General features: G+C 42.9%; 1 protein-coding gene across 1 annotated transcript in view; it reads left to right on the forward strand.

Annotated features, from left to right (window-relative positions):
• The window catches only part of LOC132996975 (dystrophin-like), a 138,417-nt gene that overhangs the window by 74,037 nt on the left and 41,421 nt on the right, over positions 1-22,959 (forward strand). The window contains exons 10-24 of the mRNA XM_061067346.1: positions 1,883-2,011; positions 4,166-4,261; positions 4,454-4,552; positions 5,753-5,934; positions 6,620-6,770; positions 7,842-7,961; positions 11,898-12,005; positions 12,656-12,835; positions 14,276-14,445; positions 14,945-15,068; positions 15,987-16,065; positions 17,810-17,922; positions 18,708-18,836; positions 21,809-21,867; positions 21,934-22,001. Of these exons, the coding sequence (XP_060923329.1) occupies positions 1,883-2,011; positions 4,166-4,261; positions 4,454-4,552; positions 5,753-5,934; positions 6,620-6,770; positions 7,842-7,961; positions 11,898-12,005; positions 12,656-12,835; positions 14,276-14,445; positions 14,945-15,068; positions 15,987-16,065; positions 17,810-17,922; positions 18,708-18,836; positions 21,809-21,867; positions 21,934-22,001 (1,807 nt within the window). The remainder of the gene's footprint in view (positions 1-1,882; positions 2,012-4,165; positions 4,262-4,453; positions 4,553-5,752; positions 5,935-6,619; positions 6,771-7,841; positions 7,962-11,897; positions 12,006-12,655; positions 12,836-14,275; positions 14,446-14,944; positions 15,069-15,986; positions 16,066-17,809; positions 17,923-18,707; positions 18,837-21,808; positions 21,868-21,933; positions 22,002-22,959) is intronic.

Here is a 22,959-nt window from a genome sequence, read left to right on the forward strand (position 1 = left end):
TCATGAAAGCATTATTTCGCTATAAATCATTTCAAGTGGAGGAGTTAGCTCACTATACGTCACATTTAACAGGATTATACACACTTTTTTTTTCCATTTCTCGGAACAGACACGTAAAGCTGCTATTGATTTTGTTTGCCAACACCCCCCATGAATTTTCAGTGCCTTTTTAAAATCATCGAGCTAAAGGGTTAGGCTGTTATCTGATGTGCCTCCTCGACCAGCTGCAGCCCGGCATCTCCTAATAAAACTTTTATATGTATATACAATAGATGTATTTTATACTGGTTATCCTCGACATTTCCCACAAATAAAATGGAAAGTAAAAGTTCTATCGCTGTACAACCAACGGTTAACCTCATCCAAAAGGCTTGATCTACTCTTGTGTGTTTGCCACACACTAAATGACTCATTAGTGGAAGGATTTCACTTAGGGAGCCTTTGAATTTTTCATCATGCATGGGAGACATGTGAAGTGAATGCAGATTATTACTGGGATATAAATTATTTATCGGACATTGCGGTGTGAGAGTGATCAAGTGTGCAGCACATCTACACTTGAGTGGAATATTTTCCCCTTGTACTTTCTCACAGCTGCACTCAACCGACCCCAGGCCAAAGCAAACTAGATTTGTGAGCCATATTGAAGAAAACAATAGATTTTGAGAGGAGTCTCCAAACATCTCCAAACCAAAACAATTTAAAAACAAAGTTTTAAAAATGTCTGGAAAAAGTTCTGCATCGTGGTTATAAAACATATTCTGAGATCTAATGAAACCAGGTCAACTAAAAAAAGAAACCACTATGTTGTTTGCTGGCCATTAAATGTCAGATGCTGATAAAGTGCTGAGGACGGCAGCTCCACAGATCTGCTGCTGGTTCGGGATGAATGTGGTGTGAGTTGTTCCATAATAAGAGAACAAAGTTTAAAGCTGGTGACTTTCAAACATCATCAGAGAGAAGTGCAGCGTGTCAGGGAGGCTGATGGGGTCGGGGGTGGGGGGTGTGGTGGACATGTACGAGCTGGATCCACAACAGCATCCGCTTTGACTCTGTGCTGTGACTGTCTGTTTCTCATTGTGTCCACACACACACATCTGCTCTCCCTGTCTCTGTCTCCCTCTCATGTCTTCATTATCTACCGCTGGGTTTCCATCCAAAGTTCAAAAGCCATCATTTCTTTTTCAGTTTTCCACTCAGGTGTCTTTGCCGAAAACGCACATAACCATGTACATTTACTCAGGTGCTGTACCCAGTAGATACTTAATTCGTTAGTACTAACTTAACTAAACTTACACTTCTACTCCAGTGCATTAACCAGGAAATATAGTATTTGATAAATAGATTATTTCAGTAAATGATTCAGTCCAAATATAATCACTCCTTGGACTAGGGCTTTTGTAAAGTCACTCTCACACTATGTAGCAGGCTAAGTGCATTTTCTAACTACTTGCACAATATTCAATTTTGACATTCTATTTTTCTCATGAAATGTCTATTCTGACCCTCAGGTGACTGAAATGCACCTAATCTGTATTCAATTCTTTTTTCCCCCTGCTGTTTTCAAAGTTCAGCTAAAATGAGCTTGACATTTGGATGGAAACAGAGCTCATGTGTGATTATTTATGTTTCTGTTTCCTCCTCTTTTCTGCTTCTCTCTCTCGCCTCTCATTCACTCGCTTTTTGTGCAACTCCGCTCTCTTTTTCTGGCCTTCTGCATTTTCCTGCCTCTGTATAATTTGGCTGTTGGTTCGTTTTATTCGCGCTGTGTTTTGCATTCTTTTGCTTCTTTTTTTCTTTCCTCGTCTCCTTTTCTGGCCCGTGTCCCACCCCTCCTGCTTCACCCTCTGTCCGTCTCTATCTCTCTGTCCCTCTCTCTCAGATCACAGTGAGTGTGGCTCATGGGCGAGTGCGGAGTCCCTCCCCTCAGCCTCGCTATAAAAGCTATGCCTACACCCAGGCTGCCTATGTCAAGTCGCCCGAGCAAAAGAGGAGGCGTGTTACTGATCAGGTCCGTGTCTTGCTAACACTCCATGGCAAACGTCCACCTGTCTTTGCATGTTCTGGCTGCACACATGTTGTTTTGGCTGCTCTTGTCTGTCACTGACTAAAAATGTCCATCATAAGTCTATGAGTGATCCTGCAAACTTACTTCAGAAGGTACACTTCCAACAGGATGGGTTCATTTAGCCAATTTCCTTACTTGAATATGTTTCATTATTGAAAACGAGTTGAAAAGTGGAATTGGTGTCAGAAAAGCGATATTTGATTCGATTTTGAAACTGTGGGACTTGCTAAGCTGGACATTTTTGGATATTTGTGCCCTCCAGCCACTTAGTGTCTTATTATAACTCATGGTTTGAAATGTACTTTTCTATTTTTATTGTTTTAACAATTCATGAGCCAGACGTGACACTAATTACACTTAAAGCGGTGGGTGATTGTTTTGCCTTTAAGCAACGTAATCAATCAGTAACATTCTTATCCTGCTCATATTCTGTCTTGTTGAGGGTCAGATAAGAAGATTGATCCTTTCCCCTGTTGTTCAATGTGAATCAACAACTGGTGTCAATTAGTTTATCTAGACTAAAGAATATAAGGAGGGGAATTAGCGGATGTGACTCACTCTTATGTTTAAAAATACCCCTTCCAGCTCCTCTACAGCTCATTAATCAACACCTCGCATCTCTTTTGTTCCATCCATTCCACACTGAGGCAAACGTGTAACAACAGGGAGTAACGCGCTGTAGCAACTTCTCTCTGGAAGACTCTCAGGGAACCAAGACCTTTAGGAGCAGTGGACACGTGACTGATGACGTGTTGACATCGTATGATTTAGATTGTAATTATGAGAAGCCAAGTGGAAAAAAGAGTTCACTGACTAGAAGAATTACACCAAACCTGCAAACGTCTATAAGACCATCATCACAAGCCTATTTAAATAAGTGATAATGTTTAAATAATACAATCAGGAGGAGCTATACACTTCTCGGTTGTTTCTGATTTAAAAATGTTTTGTTCTTCTCGTGCTCTTGAGTTCCTTTGTGTTTGTAAAGGTTCTGACAAGTGAAAATGCTGGAGTCTGTGGTAAAGGGAGCTCCTCTCCCCCACAGAGAACACTGCGCCCTGAACAAAACCCCCCTCTTGTACTTATTTTAATACTTCCTCCCTATTCGAACCTGACATTTCAAAATGTTCCGTTTTCAAAGTTGGCACCGTGCAACTAAATGTGGACCCTTTAATTTGCTCAGACTTTCTGACTTGAATATATTCAAATACTGTGTCAAATATGTACCAGCAGGGTGCTCGACTTAACTTGGCTGGCACCTTAAAGGCATCAAAATAAGAAAAGATAATTTTTCAGATAAGCTTTGTTCAAGCACTCCCACTGTTCTTTGAAACTCAGGGTGTGGAGCAGAGTTTAGCATAAAAACCTCTGTGTCTCCCACTTTTGAGTTTTTAGTTTTAGTCCCTTACTGGACGTGGAAATCCATTTTCTTCTATAGAGAATACAGATCATCCAGTGTTTTAAACTGTTAGTATGCAGTATTTGTTTTATATCTAAAAGCATTTTAAGCTGTAGCATCAGACAAAACTGGACATACTTTTACTTCAGAAGAGAGAGAGAGGGTCGCTGACTGCGGCTGGACACTTGCTCTGCGGATGGGCCTTGTGTATCTTTTCAGGACCTTATTACCAGAGTGAAGAATAGACAGGGAAGGGGAGCACAGAGGCGAGATAACAAGAGAGAAGTTATTAGTGTCCAGATTAGCAGCAGGCACACAAAGAGAGATATGGAGAGAAAGAGAGCGAGAGAGCGAGAGCGAGGGAGAGACCCACAGAGAATGAGGACAAGTTGTTAAGGTTGGACAAAGGCCAGGACTGCTTGTCAGTACCGGGAATGGCGGACACTAACAGGCCTCTCCTCATCTCCCTCTATCTTCTCCATCTTCCACCTATCTTTCACGATGTCGGTTTTCTGCTCATCTCCCTGCCGCCCTGCCCTCTTCCCCCCTCGTTTCATCTCCTCATTTCCTTCCCTTAACGTCTCAACACCTTTTCTAACCCTGACGACATCCATCCCTCTGTTTCTCCTCACGCTACCCTCCATTATCCCGTTCCATCTCTGCCCCTTTATATCCCATCCATCCCTTCCTCTCACCAGTTCCTGACGCCCAGCCAGGAGGAGCTGCAGCGGGGCCTGAGTCCACTTCCTCCAGGCTCCACCAGCCTGGAGAGCTACCAAGCTGCACTGGAGGAGGTACGGTCAGATTAGATTCAAAAGTCAGAAGATTAAATAAGGTAGATGCCCTCGTTAACTTCTGTTAAATGATCAGTCTGGTGGTTTCTGCATTTTTCTTACTGTCAGCAATAAGAAATGTGTATATCCTAAAACCTAATGTATATATTGTGTATAATATAGTGTTATATTAATTCCACCTTGTACTTTAAGGTGCTGACGTGGCTGCTGTCGGCTGAAGACGGACTTCAGGGCCAGCCTTCCATCTCCAGCCATGTGGAGGAAGTGAAGGATCAGTTTCACACACATGAGGTGAGAGCTGGAGCAGGGAAGATGTTCAATGCAAATAGTCACACAAACATTTAGGCGGTGTCAATGTAAAATATTCTCTCATAATGACTTATCTGAGCTGATATATCTATAACAATGAGTATTAATATGCTGAAGATGGTGATGTTTTGCTTTCTTACATTTTTATCCAAATTATTTTTAACCACCTAAAATAGTAAAACTATCTTTTTACTGTTACTATGTTCTTATAATCTTCAGCTCATTAAATACTTGGTAATGACCTTGTTTTGCTTCTTTTACATAAAATGTTTTCTTTCTTTCAGTCTTTCTTTGATTTGTCCAGTTTTATTCAAATTCCTTTTTTATGACTCATACTTAAACTGTCTCATTTGAAGTGAATGTTTGCCAAGTGGTTGTTCATTTACATACTGAAGGGCCGCTCCACTTTAAAACACAAAGTTTACTCTGCAGACGATGTACGAGTTGGCCTGTGGCAGAATTCTCCTGTGGATCTGAATGAGCTTTTCAAATTGAAAAGTATCTACACTAATAACTACACACTGATTTTAACAGGGTAAAATCAGATATATCACAAACTGATTGCGTGGACTTTTTGATTATTACCCAAGGACGATCCTGTGAAAGATGAATATGTAGCATCAAGAGGTTTTGTAGAAATTAATACCATTTTTCTCAGAGGTCCAACAACTTTATGAGAGCGCACTACTTAATTACTGGAGAACCTCTTCAAAATCTCATTGAGACAAAAACTCAATTATTTGTTGTTGTTAAGTTTCGGCAGAGCAGTTCCACACAAATGAGATACAAGGCAGAGCAGGGACCAGGCTGGAAAATCACCAAAAAAACAAATTGCTGTTCATTGGTGGAAGGCGAGCAGACGTGTCAGAAAGGTCCACGCTGCTGATGTGTGGAGTCTGAAGTTGTTTGTCCACTTGCAGAGCTAATAAACTGCTAAAGAGAACTGTAAGTGTTAAATTAACTCTGATGGATGTGGCTTCACACAAAGACTGGCTTAGTAATGACTTTTATTCTCTCAAAATGAAATTAACCCTAACTGTTTTTACATCCAAGACCCGAGAAGAACATTAGAAGAGTTAAGTGGTCAGAGGAAATAGGCTTAGCACCAAAGTGAGGGGTGGGACTATACTTCATTGAGTGGGAGGAGTGAAGTGTGAAATGTGTGTGTCTGTCTCCCACCAGGGCTACATGGTGGAGCTGACCAGCCACCAGGGCAGCGTGGGGCGGGTCCTCCGGGCGGGCGCCGCCCTGCTGTCCGAGGGGAATCTGAGCGACGATGAGGACTCGGAGGTCAGGGAGCAGATGAACCTCCTGAACTCGCGCTGGGAGCACCTGAGAGTGGCGAGCATGGAGAGACAGACCAGGTACATGCACACTCGATAAAGTAATTAATACAACAATGAACTGCAAAGTCCCCAATGTCATCTGAAATATGAATACTTATGCCTTCCCATCTAAACTTCACGTCAGGGAGCTACTAAATATTAGGTTTTGCACAACATGCCGGGTTTTTAAGTATAAAATAGATAATGGTGGTTAATCAGAGCTTGGCTGTGATTTGGCTTCACACTTTACTGAAATTGTGTCCACTTACAATTTGACTTATTTGAGGCCTATAAATAAACTTCCATCACTTTTTACACAGTAAATGAAGATCCCGGCAGAGTAGCAAACATTCATGGATACAACGAACAGCGGCCTTTCTAATTACAGTGGATCAGATGATAACTGACACAGAGTCAAATTTAATTAACTGTTCAGCTATCTTCTATGATAATCTTGTTGATTCAAGCACAAGGCTATGAAGACATGGCCTTGACTACCAAATACCACAAGACAACAAGGGACTGTTGTAATGGAGTGGTGAACAGGAGAAGAGAAAAGATGCCTTGACCAGTTCTACCAGTGAAATCAGCATTAAACCATCACTGTTTGAGGGTGTTTAACCAAACCTTCAACTGAACTGTCCTAGGCTCTGTTAATGTCAAAGGTTAACCCCACGGTTGAGACGTGTGATTGACAGCTCAATGACCTTCCTCTCCCTCCCAGACTCCACGAGGTCCTGATGGACCTACAGCACCAGCAGCTGCAGCAGCTCATGGATTGGTTGGACGTGACGGAGGGACGGATCAAGAGGATGGGGGCTCAGCCTCTGGGCCCGGACCTGGAAGACATCAAGCACCAAGTGGAAGAGCACAAGGTGGGCAGCTGTAACCCTAATGTTCACACAGGTCGGCCTGTAGCTCCTCCCACCAGGGCTGCCTGTAAGTCTCAGTTGCCTAATTTGGATTGAGCCTCTACGAGGGGATGAAGCAAAGCTAAGTTGACTGCAAAGTCTGACTTTGAGTTGAAATCATAGGTTAGAATCCAAAGTTTAACGGCAGGGCAGTGAGTTGGTATGTCCGGGCAAGTTAAAGTTGAATGAATGAATCAAAAAAAGTCGACTTTCTCTTTCTACATTTAAGGATTCGATATCCTTACAAAATCATTAGAAGACAAATTGAAATTTGAATCTGAGCATTGGCTGTTCTCGGACAATCTCCCATTGCTGTAGAAGATAATGATACACGATAAAAAAAAAAAAGCTAGATAATGAATCTGGTGTTGTTGTTTTTCCAACTGCTGTTTTCCAAAGTCAAGAACAAACTTTCCAGCGTCCGGCTCTGCTCTGCACCCACATTTACATCTGTAAATCCTGATAGCACGGAATTAGCTGTCTGTTTAAAGATTTTAGTGAAACCCAAACCCCATTTCAGTAGGAGGCTCTGTCAGAACAGATTCAAAACAACAAGCCTGCAGTGACTCCGGCTGAGGCAAAACAACAATTAGCCAACTTCACTACACAGAAGCTGTCGTAATTAAATTCACTGGTAAACACTTAAGCAGCACACCGGGTTCAATTTGGGAGGATGGATGACTGGGATGTGTTGACTATAAATTCAGTTATGGTGCTGTTTTGGCTTTTCTGTCTCTTAAAAGTGGGGGGAAAGGGAAAATGAGCTCAGATCAGTTGAATCATCACCAATCAAACAGCTGTAGAGATTTACTTCAATTTATTTGAAATGAGATCAAGGGTATCTGGGGACACACTGTGCACATCATTATGACATTTACTTAGAAATCATTGGTTTATGATTGGAACAACCACTGTGGACTCTTACTGGTCTGTTGCCACCTGGTTTATACTTTGTTATTAATAAGTGGTGTGTATTTTGGTGGTGCTACATTAATTGGTGTATGTTCTCCATACTTGTGTGTGTGTGTGTTGCAGCTTCTGCAGGAGGACCTGGAGCTGGAGCAGGTGAGGGTGAACTCGCTCACCCACATGGTGGTGGTGGTGGACGAGAGCAGTGGAGACAGTGCCACCGCGGCCTTGGAGAGCAAACTTCAGGTGAGAGCGCACACATCAGTCCACACACACGCACAGACACACACAGACACACACAGTGTTCGGCTGTTGGAATGAAATCTCACTCTGAAGACGTGCTGTTGATCGAAGGACGCTGGATAAACAAGCATCTGTACCACTAACTGACAAGCTCAATAAGAAAGCAGTCTGACCTTTGACCCTTCTGTGGAGAGGAAAAAATCGTTCCTTTATATTCTAATGAATAAAAAAAGTTGTCACATCACATTTAGTCGAAGTAGAAAGAACTATGAGAGGTCATGGAAGTTGCAGTGAGGTTTTTCATTCTCATCTCCTTATGAAAAATCGATCTAGGGGTGTATCAGTTGTGTCTTCTTGAGAAGATAAACACAGGTTCAGAGGTTCAGTAAGACACTGATGACATCACCAGAACTCTCCAGCTAATGAGTTATCGGCCTGTCTGTTTAACTTAGTGCTCACTCCTCTTGGGTTGTTTGTAAGGAATCTGGTGTGAACCTGAACTGCACCGGAGCTTATTACAGATGAAGGTTGTGAAGCGTGCACACTGGGCCGAGTTGATGCATGGAGAAGGGGTTTAGTCTCTGCGTAGCTCAAGTGATTGTCTTCATTTGGGCAAAGCTCACAATTTACACTAACAGGAAATGAGGAATCTTGGAAAGTTTGACGAGAATATCACTTTCCCTCGGGGGGGAGAAACCGTTAGAGGAGCTGTTGATACAAATAAACTTTTAAAACTTCAGTCAGACACCCTTTCCAAAAAAACGAATTTGCACATATACGTATGTTAATGAAACAAAAGCGCTGCTGGTATCTTGAATTATTTACCATGTCATATTAAGCAATTACAATGCCGAACGCACATCGGTTGTGCTGTGTGCAAAGTGTAATCACGTCTAATATCATTACAACCCTAATGCAATTCCTCTTTGGACTTTCTTTTCAACGACTGGGGGTTTAAGCGGCCTTGTTTCCTGCAGTGCAGTTTATTACTAAACACAAGATTAGAGGGATAAGCAGATGAGAGGAAACACTGTGTGCCAGGATGGAAGAAGGCAGGAAAGAAGAAGCCTTCCCTGGTTTCCCCATGCAGCTGAACTGTCACATGATTAATTACTGGCTATTCATCTTAAGATTAACCCGCTGAGCCTCTCTCTCCACATCTGTCTGCACTCGCTCACTTTCCTGCATCTCATTGTCTTTTCATTTCCTCTCCTCCCTCAGCCAGCCTCTCTCTCCTCTCCGTCTCTCTGTCACCGTGATGACATTGTTCAGTGGGCAAACTGTGCGTCTTGTCTTTGCCGGTTAAATGGAGTGTCTCTGCCATTTCACTCTGCTAACAGCTAGCTGCCAATACAACGGAGTCAGGGAAAATCAACTTCTGCAAATCACATGGCCTCTGCATCTGTCAGTGCTCCTGCAGGATGTAGCCAGGGAGGAGCAGTTGAAACAGTTCAAATCAGTAGTATGGAAGCAAATAGGATCATTAAATCTCAAAAATGCTGCTGAATTCAGAGCATTGAAATATTTTTGGTAGCTGAGGTACGGTAGTTGTATAAGTGGGTTGTCCATTTATCTCAGGGTTGATCCCAGCATCTCCCCAGCAACATGTCAACGTGTCCTTGAGCAAGACACTGAACCCAAGGTGCCTGTGAAGGACAGATCAGCATCCTGCACAGCAGCTCCTGCACTTGTTGGTGTGTGAGTGGAGGAGTCCAAAGTTAATTGGAATTTGCTGCAGAGAATCACTGCAAATGTCTTTTGTATTTCCTGAGTGTTTGTAAAAACATCCATCTGAGGATAATAGGTGAGATTTTTCCTCTTTAAGATTTGCAGATAATACAGAATTCAGGGTGATATAAAACACAGGTATTCATCCTTTATTTCATGACCCGTTTTATCTCTACAGCCAAAGGCTTTTATTCACTTACATAGGGTGTAGAGATTGTTCGCCCCTTCTCATCTCCGAATTTCACACTGTTCCACTACCATGCTCAGCTCCGTCCCTCTGGGGGGGGGGGGGGGGGGGGGACAGGACTACAGCTGCACTTTTGGCAGCTTAAAGAATTAAACTGGCCAGTGAAAATGTGAATCCATTTGCCTGTGAGGCAACGTGACGTAAATCTCCCAATTCCTCAGGGGAAATAATTCACATTTTGTGTGATAATGTAGACATTAATATGTTTGTGTGTGTGTGTGTGTGTGTGTGTGTGTGTGCGTTTGTGTGCTCTTGCAGGTGCTTGGTGATCGCTGGGCAGCCATTTGTAAATGGACAGAAGAACGCTGGATTCTGCTTCAAGAGATTTTACTGAAATGGCAGCACTTCACTAATGAACAGGTATGAGTGTGTCTGTAGATGTGTCTGTGTCTGTAGATGTGTGTGTGTGTGTGTGTGTGTGTGTGTGTGTGTGTGTGTGTGTGTGTGTGTGTGTGTGTGTGTGTGTGTGTAGCTGAGGCAGGCACACAGCAGTTTATCTGCTGCATGTATAATGGGATTAGATCATCCACATCATATCTACTCCCACATTCTTCATGCTTTAAGATAGATTCTAAGCTGGGACAGACGTCACATTATGTCATGTATCTCAGACAGATCGGCTGAATTATGTGCACGAGTCCCCATGAGTGTACGTCCAGTGTACATCACAAGATTAAATATGTCACTTATACACAAACGGAGAGAGACAGGACACAGCAGGACAAGATGAAGAGTCCAACGTCAGGCTACCAGCTCTGTAATGTCATAATACTCCACAATACAAGAACATGCACTAATCCACTCAGATCTCCTGTTACAGATTGGGAATGCATGCCAAGTGTGAATGAGGTCACACACACAGCTGTCCTATCCCCAAGCAAATCCCCTATTCAAATGTTTTATTTTCACAAAGCAGTTTTGGCTCAGAGCTTCATTCCAAGGTCACTTAGATCACACTGACCGTTACATAAATATAGATTTTGATTAATGTTTTTAATTAGATGCTCTTTCTGATGCCGCCCTTATTAGAGCAACTCTTTATTTTGTCTGTCCCTTATTAGCATTTCAGCAGATGATATTTTTTGCCACAGCAGACGTGGTAAAGGAAATTGGATGTGTCATGATATCCGATTTGCTCGTGTTGTGTGATTAATAACTGACAACACTAAATCACAATTTTGGCTTAAATGTGATTAGCTGATCGGCTTCAATTAAAATGCCCAAAACTAGATTTGCGTTGCTTCCCTTTAGGCCATAGTCACCCTTTGTTGTAAATTCAATTTCAATTGATTAAAATGATTTGTATCATTTAGAGCCAAACATACATTTAATAAAAGTAATTTATTTGACATTTTATGACATTGTGTTTATGACATATTTGAATTATAGATTCAGTTTTTTTTATTCTGCATGTATGTATTCCCCTTTTTGTCCAATGTGGCCCCAGCAGTGTGATCCCTCATGGTAACTGAGTACAGACAGATCATGAAACAATCTTCCACTGCACTTTATAATGAGAGATCACTGGCTGCAATGGCTCTTAGACAGCCATAAAAATCTAATGTTTTTGATAAATTATTCAAAACATCAGGAAATGCACCAAATTGAATTCCCCCTGTTTCTCTCTGGATAAGTGCTCGCTCAGGCTTCACCCCGAGGCTCTGGTTGCAAATCAGCTGTCCATGTTCCGATAACAGAATTCAGCCGGATCCTGAGCAGAGGGGAGATACTGTCAGGCAGCTCCCCAGCGGCCTGAGGAGCACGAGGCTGCACTCAACAGCTCTCTGCACCAACAGGACACGGTGGCCTCAAGTGCACCGACTTCCACTTGATAAGAATTGTTTTCTCATTCTATTCTCCCTCTCTTCCTGTCTCCTCGTCTTCCTTCTCCCCCCTCTCTCTCTGACTTGAATCCATTCATCTGTCCTCTCCTACAAACCTCCTCTCCTCTCCCCTCCCCACAGTGTATGTTTGACTCCTGGCTGAGTCAGAAGGAGGAGCTGGTCAGCTCCATCAAGACCTCCAACCTTAAGGACCAGGCCGAGATGGTGGCTTGTCTCCGCCGTCTTGCTGTGAGAACCAAATCCTTTTCTTAGACCGTGAACTTTACACAGGGTTCGTACGGTCATGCAAAACCTGGAAAAGTCATGGAATTTTAAAATGTGTTTTTCCAGGCCTGGAAAAGTCATGGAAAAAAATAATCTCCCAAAAGTTTTGGAAAAGTCATGGAAATTTGTTATATTCATATTTTCATGTCGTTCATTTTAGGGATGGGCATAATTAATAGACGATCAATTAATTGATCATCAAGAATTTTGTAAATGACATTTTCATCGATGAAAACTATTACATGTTCGCTATGTGGCTGAGTTTTAAATAATTCATATGCTTTTAAAGAAATACGCTCAAAATATAGGCAGGCATACTTGGGTTTGTGTCATTTAAGGTTTACTGTGTGCCTTGGAATTCTCATTGTTAGTTTGAATACTACATTTTTTCACTTTTTCGCATATACACAGAGATTTCACAATGTTGAAAAGTCATGGAAAAGTCATGGAAATCCATTGGTCAAAATGTGTATGAACCCTGTTTACATGAACCAACTCCTGTGCAAAACAACAACAACACACCCGTTTGAGTTGACCTTTTACGCATTCTTTCACAAACTGTAAGAGTCGTACCAGGAGGGCTTCCATCCTCACCGCTATTTATGTCCCTGCAGATGGTGAAGGCAGACCTGGAGGTGAAGCGTCCCACCATGGACAAGCTGTGCTCTATGAGTCAGGACCTGCTGTGCAGTGTAAAGAACAAGGATGTGGCCAACAAACTGGAAGCCAGACTGGACAGCTTCGCCCAGCGCTGGGACCGACTGATCCAGAGTCTGGAGATGAGCAGCTCCCAGGTACACCACACATAAGAACAGGGATTTATACTTGAGAAGTACCTTTTTTCTTTTAGAACATTTCGACGGTTCCAAATATGAACATCGCGCGATGTCTTCTCCATGCTGATTCACAAATCTGGCTGCTTTAGTTTATAGTCGTACAGACGACTCGCTCTGGGCTCCTGTCAGAATCCGACCCTGGTTATTTGCAGTGTCCGAGGTCAACAGTGGTCCTGTTGTTAAAATGCCGCTGTGATGAAACCGTCCCGTGATGAAACCTCCGGTCCAGAGAGCTGCGTGTGTGTCTGGCCTCAGGGACAGCGTGAAAGGAATGGATTGGCTGGGTGACAGAGGTCATTAGAGCCTCACTTCACACACCAGTGGAGAATAATGTGAAGGGAAGGATGGAATCTGGTTATTTGCTCGTCTTTCCGAACCGGGCCTCGTCCTGTGCAAACATCCAGCACTTTTAAGCAGCACTGTCACAATAATCACTCCTCGCTATCACTTCTCAAAATAGTCAGTTGTTCAATTATAACCCCCCCCCCCCCCTCCCCTCAACAGTCGTCTCATCTCTTTCTGTAACTACACTATCAGTAAATTCCCCTCCCTCTTTATCTGCGTCTCTCCGTTGTCGCTCTTCAAGCTGACGCGCTCTGACAAGTGATAAGATAAAGACAAAGTGCTGCTGTGTCTTTTTAGTTGTTTGCTGATAAAGTACTGCACTGTAATGTTACTTTTATCCTTTAAGCCTCTGGAGAGCGCTGACTGCAAATTCAAAAATCATTTGCGTTAGGTTTGCAAATGACAGGGGCGCAGTGCTCAATTATAGGTTCTTTTGCGGGCCCTTCCACATTGAGACTCCGGGTGGTCAGTCCCCCCCCCCCAGGGAAAGTTGTTTTTGTCCTTTAAGCCAGGCATACATTTGTTATCCCTCACAGCATTCAGTCCTGTGTATGCTCATACTCCTCATACAAACACTGCATTCACTGAAGTTCAAATCCATCCTGAAGTTACTGGTCACACTGGATGCACACACGTCTTTCCCTCGCTCCCTGTCTCTCTCTCTCTCTCTCTCTCCTCCTCCTGAAAGTTGTCCATTATAATCAGTCAGATAATTAGCAGAGTGACCTCCGAGGGCAGTCCCCGCCACTTCAGCTGTGCACGCTCGCGTCCGCATGAAGGAGCCCGAGTAGTTGTGGCAGCTGCTTAACTGCCAGTAGACTTCCCTGCTGAAGCAAACCTGAACACACACATGCTTACACACACATACGCAACACTGAACATTGTGGAAAATCACACATATAAGATAATCACATACACACGTGGAGACTGATTCTTGACGTGTGGGATGCAGCCGTGATTCCAGATCTTTATGATTTAGTCGGATCCTTGTAAACTGATGTAACACTTGCACTTTAATGCACTTTTGGTGTGTTTTTTTCTGTGCGTGTCCAGCTGTCATCGACTATCAGTGTGGCCCAGCACTCCGAGCTGACCCACTCTGTCACGACCACCGTTACCAAGGTGACGACAAGCGGGAAGGTGTCCGCTGTCCGCCAGACACGAGAGTCGCCGCCACCACAGAAGAAGCGTCCGGTCGTGGTCGACTCTGAACTCAGGAAAAGGTGAGTGTTTACTGGTACAAAGAAGGTGTCTTCTCTGAAATATCATTAGCATAAGAACATGCGACGTTTCTCTTCTAACTTATGTTAAATGTTCAGTTACATGCACCCATTTCTGCTGTCTTATCTCAGCAGGTAGGTGACGAACACTGCAGATAGAGACAATGAGTATCTGTGATGGTGATAGTAGAGACCAGCTTCAAACCGAACCTTTGATAGAAGTGAAGTAGGAAATTCTGTTCATCCTGTAGCAAGGAGAATTTAGAAGACAACGATTTGTTACACTTTTACTCGACTTTTTCTGTATTACAGATGGAATTCTTATACTTTTTTATTCCACTACACTTCACTCTACTATTTACTTTGCAGATTGTAAAATATGATGAAGTGTAAGAGATAAAACTGCATCATGGGTATTTCATTGTGCCTGTACACACAGATTTGATAAAAATCACCTGACAACAGCGTAGTTGATAACTGCCGAGTGCATGTGTGTCGTCAGGTTTGATGTGGACTTCACAGAGGTCCACAGCTACATGACCCGTGGGGAGGCCATCCTCCAGAGCCCGGAGTTCTCAGTGTCCCGAAAGGAGGGCAGCATTCAGGAGCTGTATGACAAAGTGCAGGTATAACAAACCCTGTGTGTACGTGTGCGTGCGTGTGTGTGTGTGTGTGTGTGTGTATGAGAGAGATACCCACTGAGCTTAATCTAGTGAGAGCTGCGATGCTGAAATAACAAGGTTCCATCGCACAGCTGGGTCAGGAATGCATTTTACTTTCTCTATAGCAATCACATGTGTGAGGATATTCTGAAGTGTTAATGTGCTTAGAAGAAAACAGTGATGAGGTCTGAGATGCAGCAAAGTGTACATTATCATAGTGGAGTTATTTAAACTTTGATGCAGCAGCTGCCTGTGTTTGACATTTGACTCAATACGTTCTCCAAAGCAGAAAATATACAGAAAATGGGAAGAACAAGAAACTCCAGGTTTGCTTCAGAGGTCAAACCAAAAGAAATGATAGAACATTGAAATAATCTGTTCTCGGCATAGCTTTCATTCATGAAATTAACACTGAATATAGATGAAACACACTCAAACTGAAAGAAATGCAGCTGGATAAACATTCATTTGAACTTGAATAAGAAGCAGGAGAGCAAAAGACTGGTTTCTAAGAAAAGTATGACGGGGATAACAAGATGATTAAAGATCTCAGATTGAAAAAAATCATTTTGTTGCATAGAATAAAAAAAACCTCAGAATTTTATGAAATGAAGATTTCTGCTTGTGAGAAACTGGTACTTGAGATCTGGCAGAATGAGATCAGAGGCTACATGACCTCTTACTGTTTACAGTTATACTCTTACCACTCGGATTCATGAGTTTATGTTTTACTTTTTCTAATGAATGATAATTCTCTGGCTCTCGGCCCCGTCGTTCTTTTCACTGTCTGCTTCTCCATGTCAGTCTCTTGTCCTTTAACTCCCCCGTTTCTCACTCTGCCCCATCACTCACTCTCTCTGCCTCCCTCTCTCTTTGCCATAGGCGATCGAGCGCGAGCGGCCAGAGAAGTACCGTAAGCTGCAGGAGGCAACACGCACGGCCCAGACCCTGTTTGAGCAGGGTAATGTGCACACTCACACACACACACACTCACAGACACTTGTTCATTCACATGCATACGCACACACACACACACACACACACACACACACATACACACAAGCACACCCTGTCTGTCCCCATGGCAACGTCTCCACCTGGCCCACCCTCTCTCCTTGTCTCCATAGAAACACTGATAGAGAGAGGAACAGACAGAAAGAGAGAGAGAGATGTCTCTTTTCCTCTGTCCTCTCCTCTGTCCTTGTGCGATTGTTTGGGCTCCTGAAAGCACAGAGACACTCAATTTATACTTTTTTCTTCCACGCTGCTGCTCTTAAACCAAACATTCCTCAACTTGCTGAGCACGGCTGTGTGTTTGTGTGTGTGTGTGTGTGTGTGTTTGTGTGTGTGTTTGTTCATGTGGCTCTCAGCCTCAAGCAGCCTGAGTTAATGAAGATGTAAATCTTGCAAACACTTCACGCACTGGTGTTGAGCTAGATACTTGAAGAATCAACCAGTTATCACAGATTACTTTACTAAATAATTGGTTACATTGGTAGTTGGATTACTTTCATTACTCAAACCCAGCCCTATCAAAAGTGCCTTAAAAGCAAAAGTTTGAAATGGGGCAATAGAAGGTTAAAATACTTAAATTCTTAAATTAAAATACTACTCTCATGTATATTTTAAATATATATATATTTACAGCCAGCTGCTGCTAAGTGTTTCTGAGTTTATCCTAACTTATCTCAGGGCCATTTTAACAACCTAAACGTCTGAACCAGGGTTCATGTACTAGCAGTTCAGTTTTGGTTTCAATTAAGACTTTAGAATGACATATGTGAGTCTCGTCATCATCGCCTACGTGAGCTGCATCAACCTTGTTAGTCATTCTGTATAAATGGAGAAATTGAATGAACTGGTTCATTTTGTTTAATTTCGTTGCCACTTTGATGTCATTATGGTTTTAGTACGAGTATAAAACATGCACAGTCCACACAGAAAGACCCTGGGTAACCATCAGGACTCTTCCTGGCAGATAGAAGGCTACAATCACTGCCGACTTAGATCTGGGATTTGTCACCAAAAAGAGACAAATATAACACTTTCAATTACAGCTCAACCTTTACCCCATCAGCTTCAGGGTTACATACGGTGGCACTTATCTAAGATGAAGCTTATGCTTGAACGTAATGGAAGTACAATTACAGGAAGAAGAAACAATTTCAATCCTGCGTGCATGCCAGTTGAGAAACGGAGCCAGGATGCTGTCTTTTCCAGGTCCAATTATCATCCAGCCGATGGGGCTCAGTTTGCCCTTTAACAGGCAGGAGCGGGAATCCATTTTTTCTAATAACTTTTCGCATTTACTCTTGGTGGTTTTCATTTTACGGGCACTGGAGTTTTATGTGCACTTTAAATTGGTCGTTCACATCAAAAAAAGGTTAGTTAGCATTGAGCATGAATGCACAGTGAGGTGTGTGTGTACGTGTTTGTGTGTGTGTGTACGTGTGTACGTGTGTGTGTGTGTGTGTGTGTGGTGAATACACAGATAAACAGTATTAGAGCTCAGGCTTTGTGCAGAATACCAATAGCTTGTCTCAGCTCTCCTGCAGGTGACATTCTCCAGATTCGGTGTGCATTGAGTGTGTGTGTGTGTGTGCATTTCTGTCTGTCCCCTCCAATGAGACCAGTCGTGCATGTGTGAAGTATGAAGCATGTGTGTGTACGTGTCAGTTACCCCCCCTCTCTGTCTGCTCCTGCAGAGGGAAGCCGTGCTGATGACATTGCCCAGGCAGCCGAGCAGCTGAACCAGCGCTGGGTGGGATTCTGTGCCCTGTTGGCAGACAGGCTGGCATGGCTGGCTTACCAGACAAAGGTACACACACACACACACACACACACACACACACACACACACACACACACACACACACACACACACACACACACACACACACACACACACACACACACACACACACACACACAGACTTCTACTCTGTGTCACTCAGGTACTTTATACCTTGGCAGAGTATTTCCTTTACACGATATATTACCAGTTGCAGAGCAGAACTCAGTATGCAGTATTTGTAGCACCTCGTCTTTCTGTAATATATCCAAAGAGATAAAAACCCTCTTGGCTTGAGCAGTTATGTCGCTGCAGATAAATATTCAACTTAAAGCACCGGATAAAATAAAAGTCTGACTTAGTTTTACGTTCATATTTTACATTGTTAAAAAGTATAATTAGCTTAGAGATAAAGTTTCGACGAGAAGAACAAACGTGTCAACCCAGATATAGTGTTGGGAGGAGCAGTGGGATACCAATTGAGATGTCAGACCCAGGGGCATCACACAGGGCAATTGCCAAGGGCCCTGAGCTGAAACCCCGGCCCCTGAGAGCAGCTGATTATTTGGTTCAGTGTAGAGGCCCCAGGCCCCTCTTCCCTCGGGCCCCCACTGTCCCTTGAAACACGCCTGGTCAGACGTGATAACAATTTTGTCCCATCAGAGGCCGGACTGTCGGGTTTTTTTCCGGTTTTGGCTGCGCAGTAATCTTTTAATTCTCCATATCTACCTTCACGTAGGTAGATATAGTGTCCAAAGACCCTTAAGTGTCCAGGGGCTGAATGTGACGTCCTGACTGTGTATGTCCTGCAGGTGCTGTCCTTCTACAGCTTGTATGAGCAGTGTGAGCAGGCAGTGGACGTCAGTGAGAACTGGCTCAAGGTCCAGGCGCCTCCAGCCTCTGAACCAGAACCACTGAAAGTACAACTGGACCGATGTCGAGTAAGTAAAACAACCTGTGATTGGTTCCAGTCATTAAAACAATATACAAACTTTACTTGTACATTTTTACTTTGTGTGTTTGTCACATTAAGTCTACTTGTTGTTCCTTTTACATTTCTTCCTTATTCTCCATTTATTTGTCTCTTTCATGCATCTGTTTGTCACAGCACTTTTATGTAAGTATTCATACGATTAAATACATTTAACTTTAACTTCCAAGTTAGAGCAAACTAAGACTATGAGTGTTGAAATCTCCAAAGGTTGAAAGCTGGAAGGTGAGGTTGAGGTCTTAAAATATATTTGTAAGAAAGCGTCTTGAATTTGATATCTAAAATCCTGCATACACCCTGTGGTTTGGATGATGACTGTTTTTTGTGCTGTTTGTAATTCTCCCAGTTTTAGTTCCTGTATTGATATTTTTTTTATCTTCATAAATATTCTCTCTTCCTCAGAATCGCTGTGTTACTTCTTTTCTCCTCTAAAACACCTTATCGTTCTCCCAATCATAAAAAGCATTTTACGTTCCAACATCATCAGGCGATCCAATCTGATTTGAGCAGTAATGTAGCAGAATATGGAAAATGGTCAGCAGTAAAATAAAAAACACATTCCTTCAAGTAAACGGACTAAGACATACAAAAAAGGTGATTTTCCCTGGTTCCCACTCGCTGCATCCAGACTTTTGTTTGTTTTCCGAACTTCCCTTTTCCCAGCAGTCCCAGGGGGTTGCAGCTTACAGTGCTGTGTCCCAGAGGAGAGGCAGAAGTGGAGCTAAAACTAAAAGCTTGTTTCCTTCCCGTGCTTCAAACTGCATAAGTTACTGCTTGTTTATTGTAAAATGCACCATCAAGCTCTGTGTGTTTTGGCAGGAAGTAGAACGTTCTCCCGGGACACAGATCTCGATGCCAAGGAAACATTTCCTAACTTAAGGGGGGTTGCTTTTCAGATCCAGCAAATCAACTAAGGATGAACCTAAACACGATTTACGGTTCACAATTTTTGCACAATCATCGTCTTTGCTGTCAACCACAGCTCAAATAATACCTTCATTCACCTTTGTGACATTTTCATGCTGGGAGTTAAGTATTTGTTTGAAAATGTGCAGCTTCAGTTTCCATATTCGTCTCCCCACTTGAAGCTGAAATATGAACTGTCGGATTTGATTTGGCCTTTGTGATTGGTCACCTAGTTGCCAGTAGAGTTTCCTCTTTCCCTGATGCATTTCTCATTCGCATCATCACGTGTGTCTCTTTGCTCGAAGCCTCCCATGTCCTCTGGATGTCAGTCTTTTCACAAGAGGAGGCTTTCCTCGTCTTTCTCATCTCCTCCTTTTCCCTCTCGAACGCCTTCCTCTCGCACTAAGTGTCCTTTTCAAGGCACTTCATTTACAGCCCTTGTGACAGCTCATCATCTGGATACCTGTCTTTTCTGAATGCAGGCCGCCCTTATTGTTCCATCTCTTGTTATTCTATGTTGAAGGACCCACTGTCATCAAGAGCCACATCGAGGGCCTTCATCTTTTCATGTTTTCTTTTAACAGCTGGAAAGCCTCCATCAACCTGTGGAAATCGGACATATCTTGAGTGTCGGCTTTTCTAGTCTTGGCCATCTTTTTCTTTTCCAAAAAAACAAAGGAGGACAATTTATGATCTTTATTATATATACATTTGAATAAACCCCACCTTTGGGTTTGTGACTTGTTCTCCTGAGCGTTTCTTCTCCCAGTTCTATCTGAATCCTATTTGCAAACACCTCAGACTTCGCAATGCTGCTTTAAACTGAATGTGTCTATAGATGATTGGGCAGTAAACAGCCGTCAGAGTGACTCGCACACTGAAACACACAAAGGTTTATTTCCATAACATCTAGATGAAATGTCTGAAAGAAAAAAAGAACAGGCAGTTGAAAAACAAACTTAAAGAAGAGAGGGATAACAAAATGTGAGGTGTAATTAAAGTGAAAGAGGGGACGTAGAGACAGAGGGGGGGATTGTAAATCCCAGAGACCTAAGAGAAGATGGAGGGATTTCAAAGTAAGGGAGGAATAAGGACATTTAAGAAAAAGCTGATGAAGATGTGTCTCTCGCTGAAGCTGCTGACAAATTCACCCAAACAAGGTTTCCCTCAGAAGTGCGCCCACACCTTCTCACGCTGCCACACAGACACACAAATGGAGAGCGCACGTCCTCTTCCCACACATAAACACTTTCTGAGTTCGTATCTTTATATTTAACGGGAAAGACTTCAGAGAAAATACAATATTTACTGAAACAAAGCAAACCTTCCCGCAAGCAAGTCATGCCTCCAACTGGCAGCTTATGAACCAATGTTCCGACAAGGATGTATACGCTTGTGCTTTCTAACATTATTCATAACTAATGTGGCTCGTGGCTCTAGGCTTGAGTATCAACTAGCTTGGTGTTCATAGGGGAACCGGTGTTCAAAGCCGGATCAGTGAATATTAACTTACTACCTGCTACACCCACTCGTTTGAAACTGGATTATTTGTGGGTTAAAGGATAAAGTGGTTTGGTATTTCAGCACCAGTAGGGGGCAGGAATTAGCAATGGTTCAGTGGTTTGGATTCGTATTAAAACATGATGAAGTAATTTTTTTGTCTGTTCTGTTTTGAAAGTTTGAGGTTCAGAGGAAACAGTTTCACAGCTTCAGGTTTTGCTGAGCTGGTCTAATTTCCTGCTTGGCTTCCTATTCATTAGAAGCTGGGAATATATTTAAACATTTCTGTGAAATCAAAGTGATTAAGCATAAGGCAAATGGAGTGGAACTTTAACTAGGAAAACACAATAGATTTGTGGAGTTACGTTCTTATAGGACGAGACCCTGTGGAATAGCTGAACAGCCGTTTCCATCAATTTCTCTGTGGCAACATGGGAGTGGTGGATGAATAACGTTCTCTCCTCCTCATCTGTTCATCCACGATATGACTCCCCCTCTCCCTCCTTGTCTCGTCAGGAGGAGGTGTCTCGCCTGGCCTCCCTGCAGCCTCAGGTGGACTTGCTGGAGAAGCAGCTGCAGGAGCTGAAAGAGGAAAAGGAAGGAGAGGAGGACCCTTCTGTTTTCCTGGACGCCGACATCAGTGCCTTCAAAGAGCACTACCAAGAAGTCCTGGAGAACCTGAGGGCCCGAGAGAGGCAGCTACAACTGGGTGAGGGACGAGCTGTGATGACTAACATTGTCCCGGGAACTATACAACTATATATTGTACCACTAGAATACTTACACGTGTATTTACTTACACGGCAACAAGATAAATTAAGGGGTTAACAATATGGGAACCTCCCATACTGTAACAACAGATGAATTTATACTAATACGTGAGTAAAAACATGATTTTGGCCTCTTCATTCAGCACTTTAGGGAAGAGCAGTGAGTGCAGAGCTTTGGCAGACTGCTGCAGCCCACACACTGGATCTGACAGACTGGGTGTGACAAATGTCTCTGCCCACAGACGCAACAACGACACAACATTCAGCGCAGACACACTGCCAGAAAAACAGAATGAATTCCTTCCAGGGATGAAAACAGTCCTGTTTCCATATGATCTGCTCTCTAGTTACAACCACAAAGCATTTTATTCAAACAACAAAATTCAGCTGTAGTCTGAAACAGTCAAATAAAAGCTTCCTTTTAGCTTTGTCAGGTTGCCAACCCAAAGAACTAACCCCAGTGACATGCACTCAGCAGCATAATGCAGCCCTGACTTCCCGAGGAGAAACGTTCTGCCACTCAGAGCACACTATCTCCCACTCAACAAAGGAGAGTTTGACATATTGGGAACTTTGGCAAAGCCTGTTCACTTTCTTATAAAGTGCTAGATGAGAAAAGTTGATAACAATGTTTGGGTTGCCACGGCTGCAGATGCAGACGCAGCAGCATTGAAATTACAGCTTTATTTTATGACAGAATCTTTAGAACTTTCCAAAATTTTGATTTAAATCAACATTTTGCAGTTTAAAGTTCAATTGAGTGGTTAATGGGAGGAAGAAGAGATGTGTGGTCCATCCCCATGTTCATCTCCTTACAGATACATTTTTGGCGAGCTACATTCTCTTTAAAAGAACAAAGAAAACTTTCATCTGAAGTCTGTAGTTTTAAGAACTGTG

The sequence above is a fragment of the Limanda limanda genome, chromosome 23, assembly GCF_963576545.1.
Source record: "Limanda limanda chromosome 23, fLimLim1.1, whole genome shotgun sequence".
Classification (NCBI taxonomy): domain Eukaryota; kingdom Metazoa; phylum Chordata; class Actinopteri; order Pleuronectiformes; family Pleuronectidae; genus Limanda; species Limanda limanda.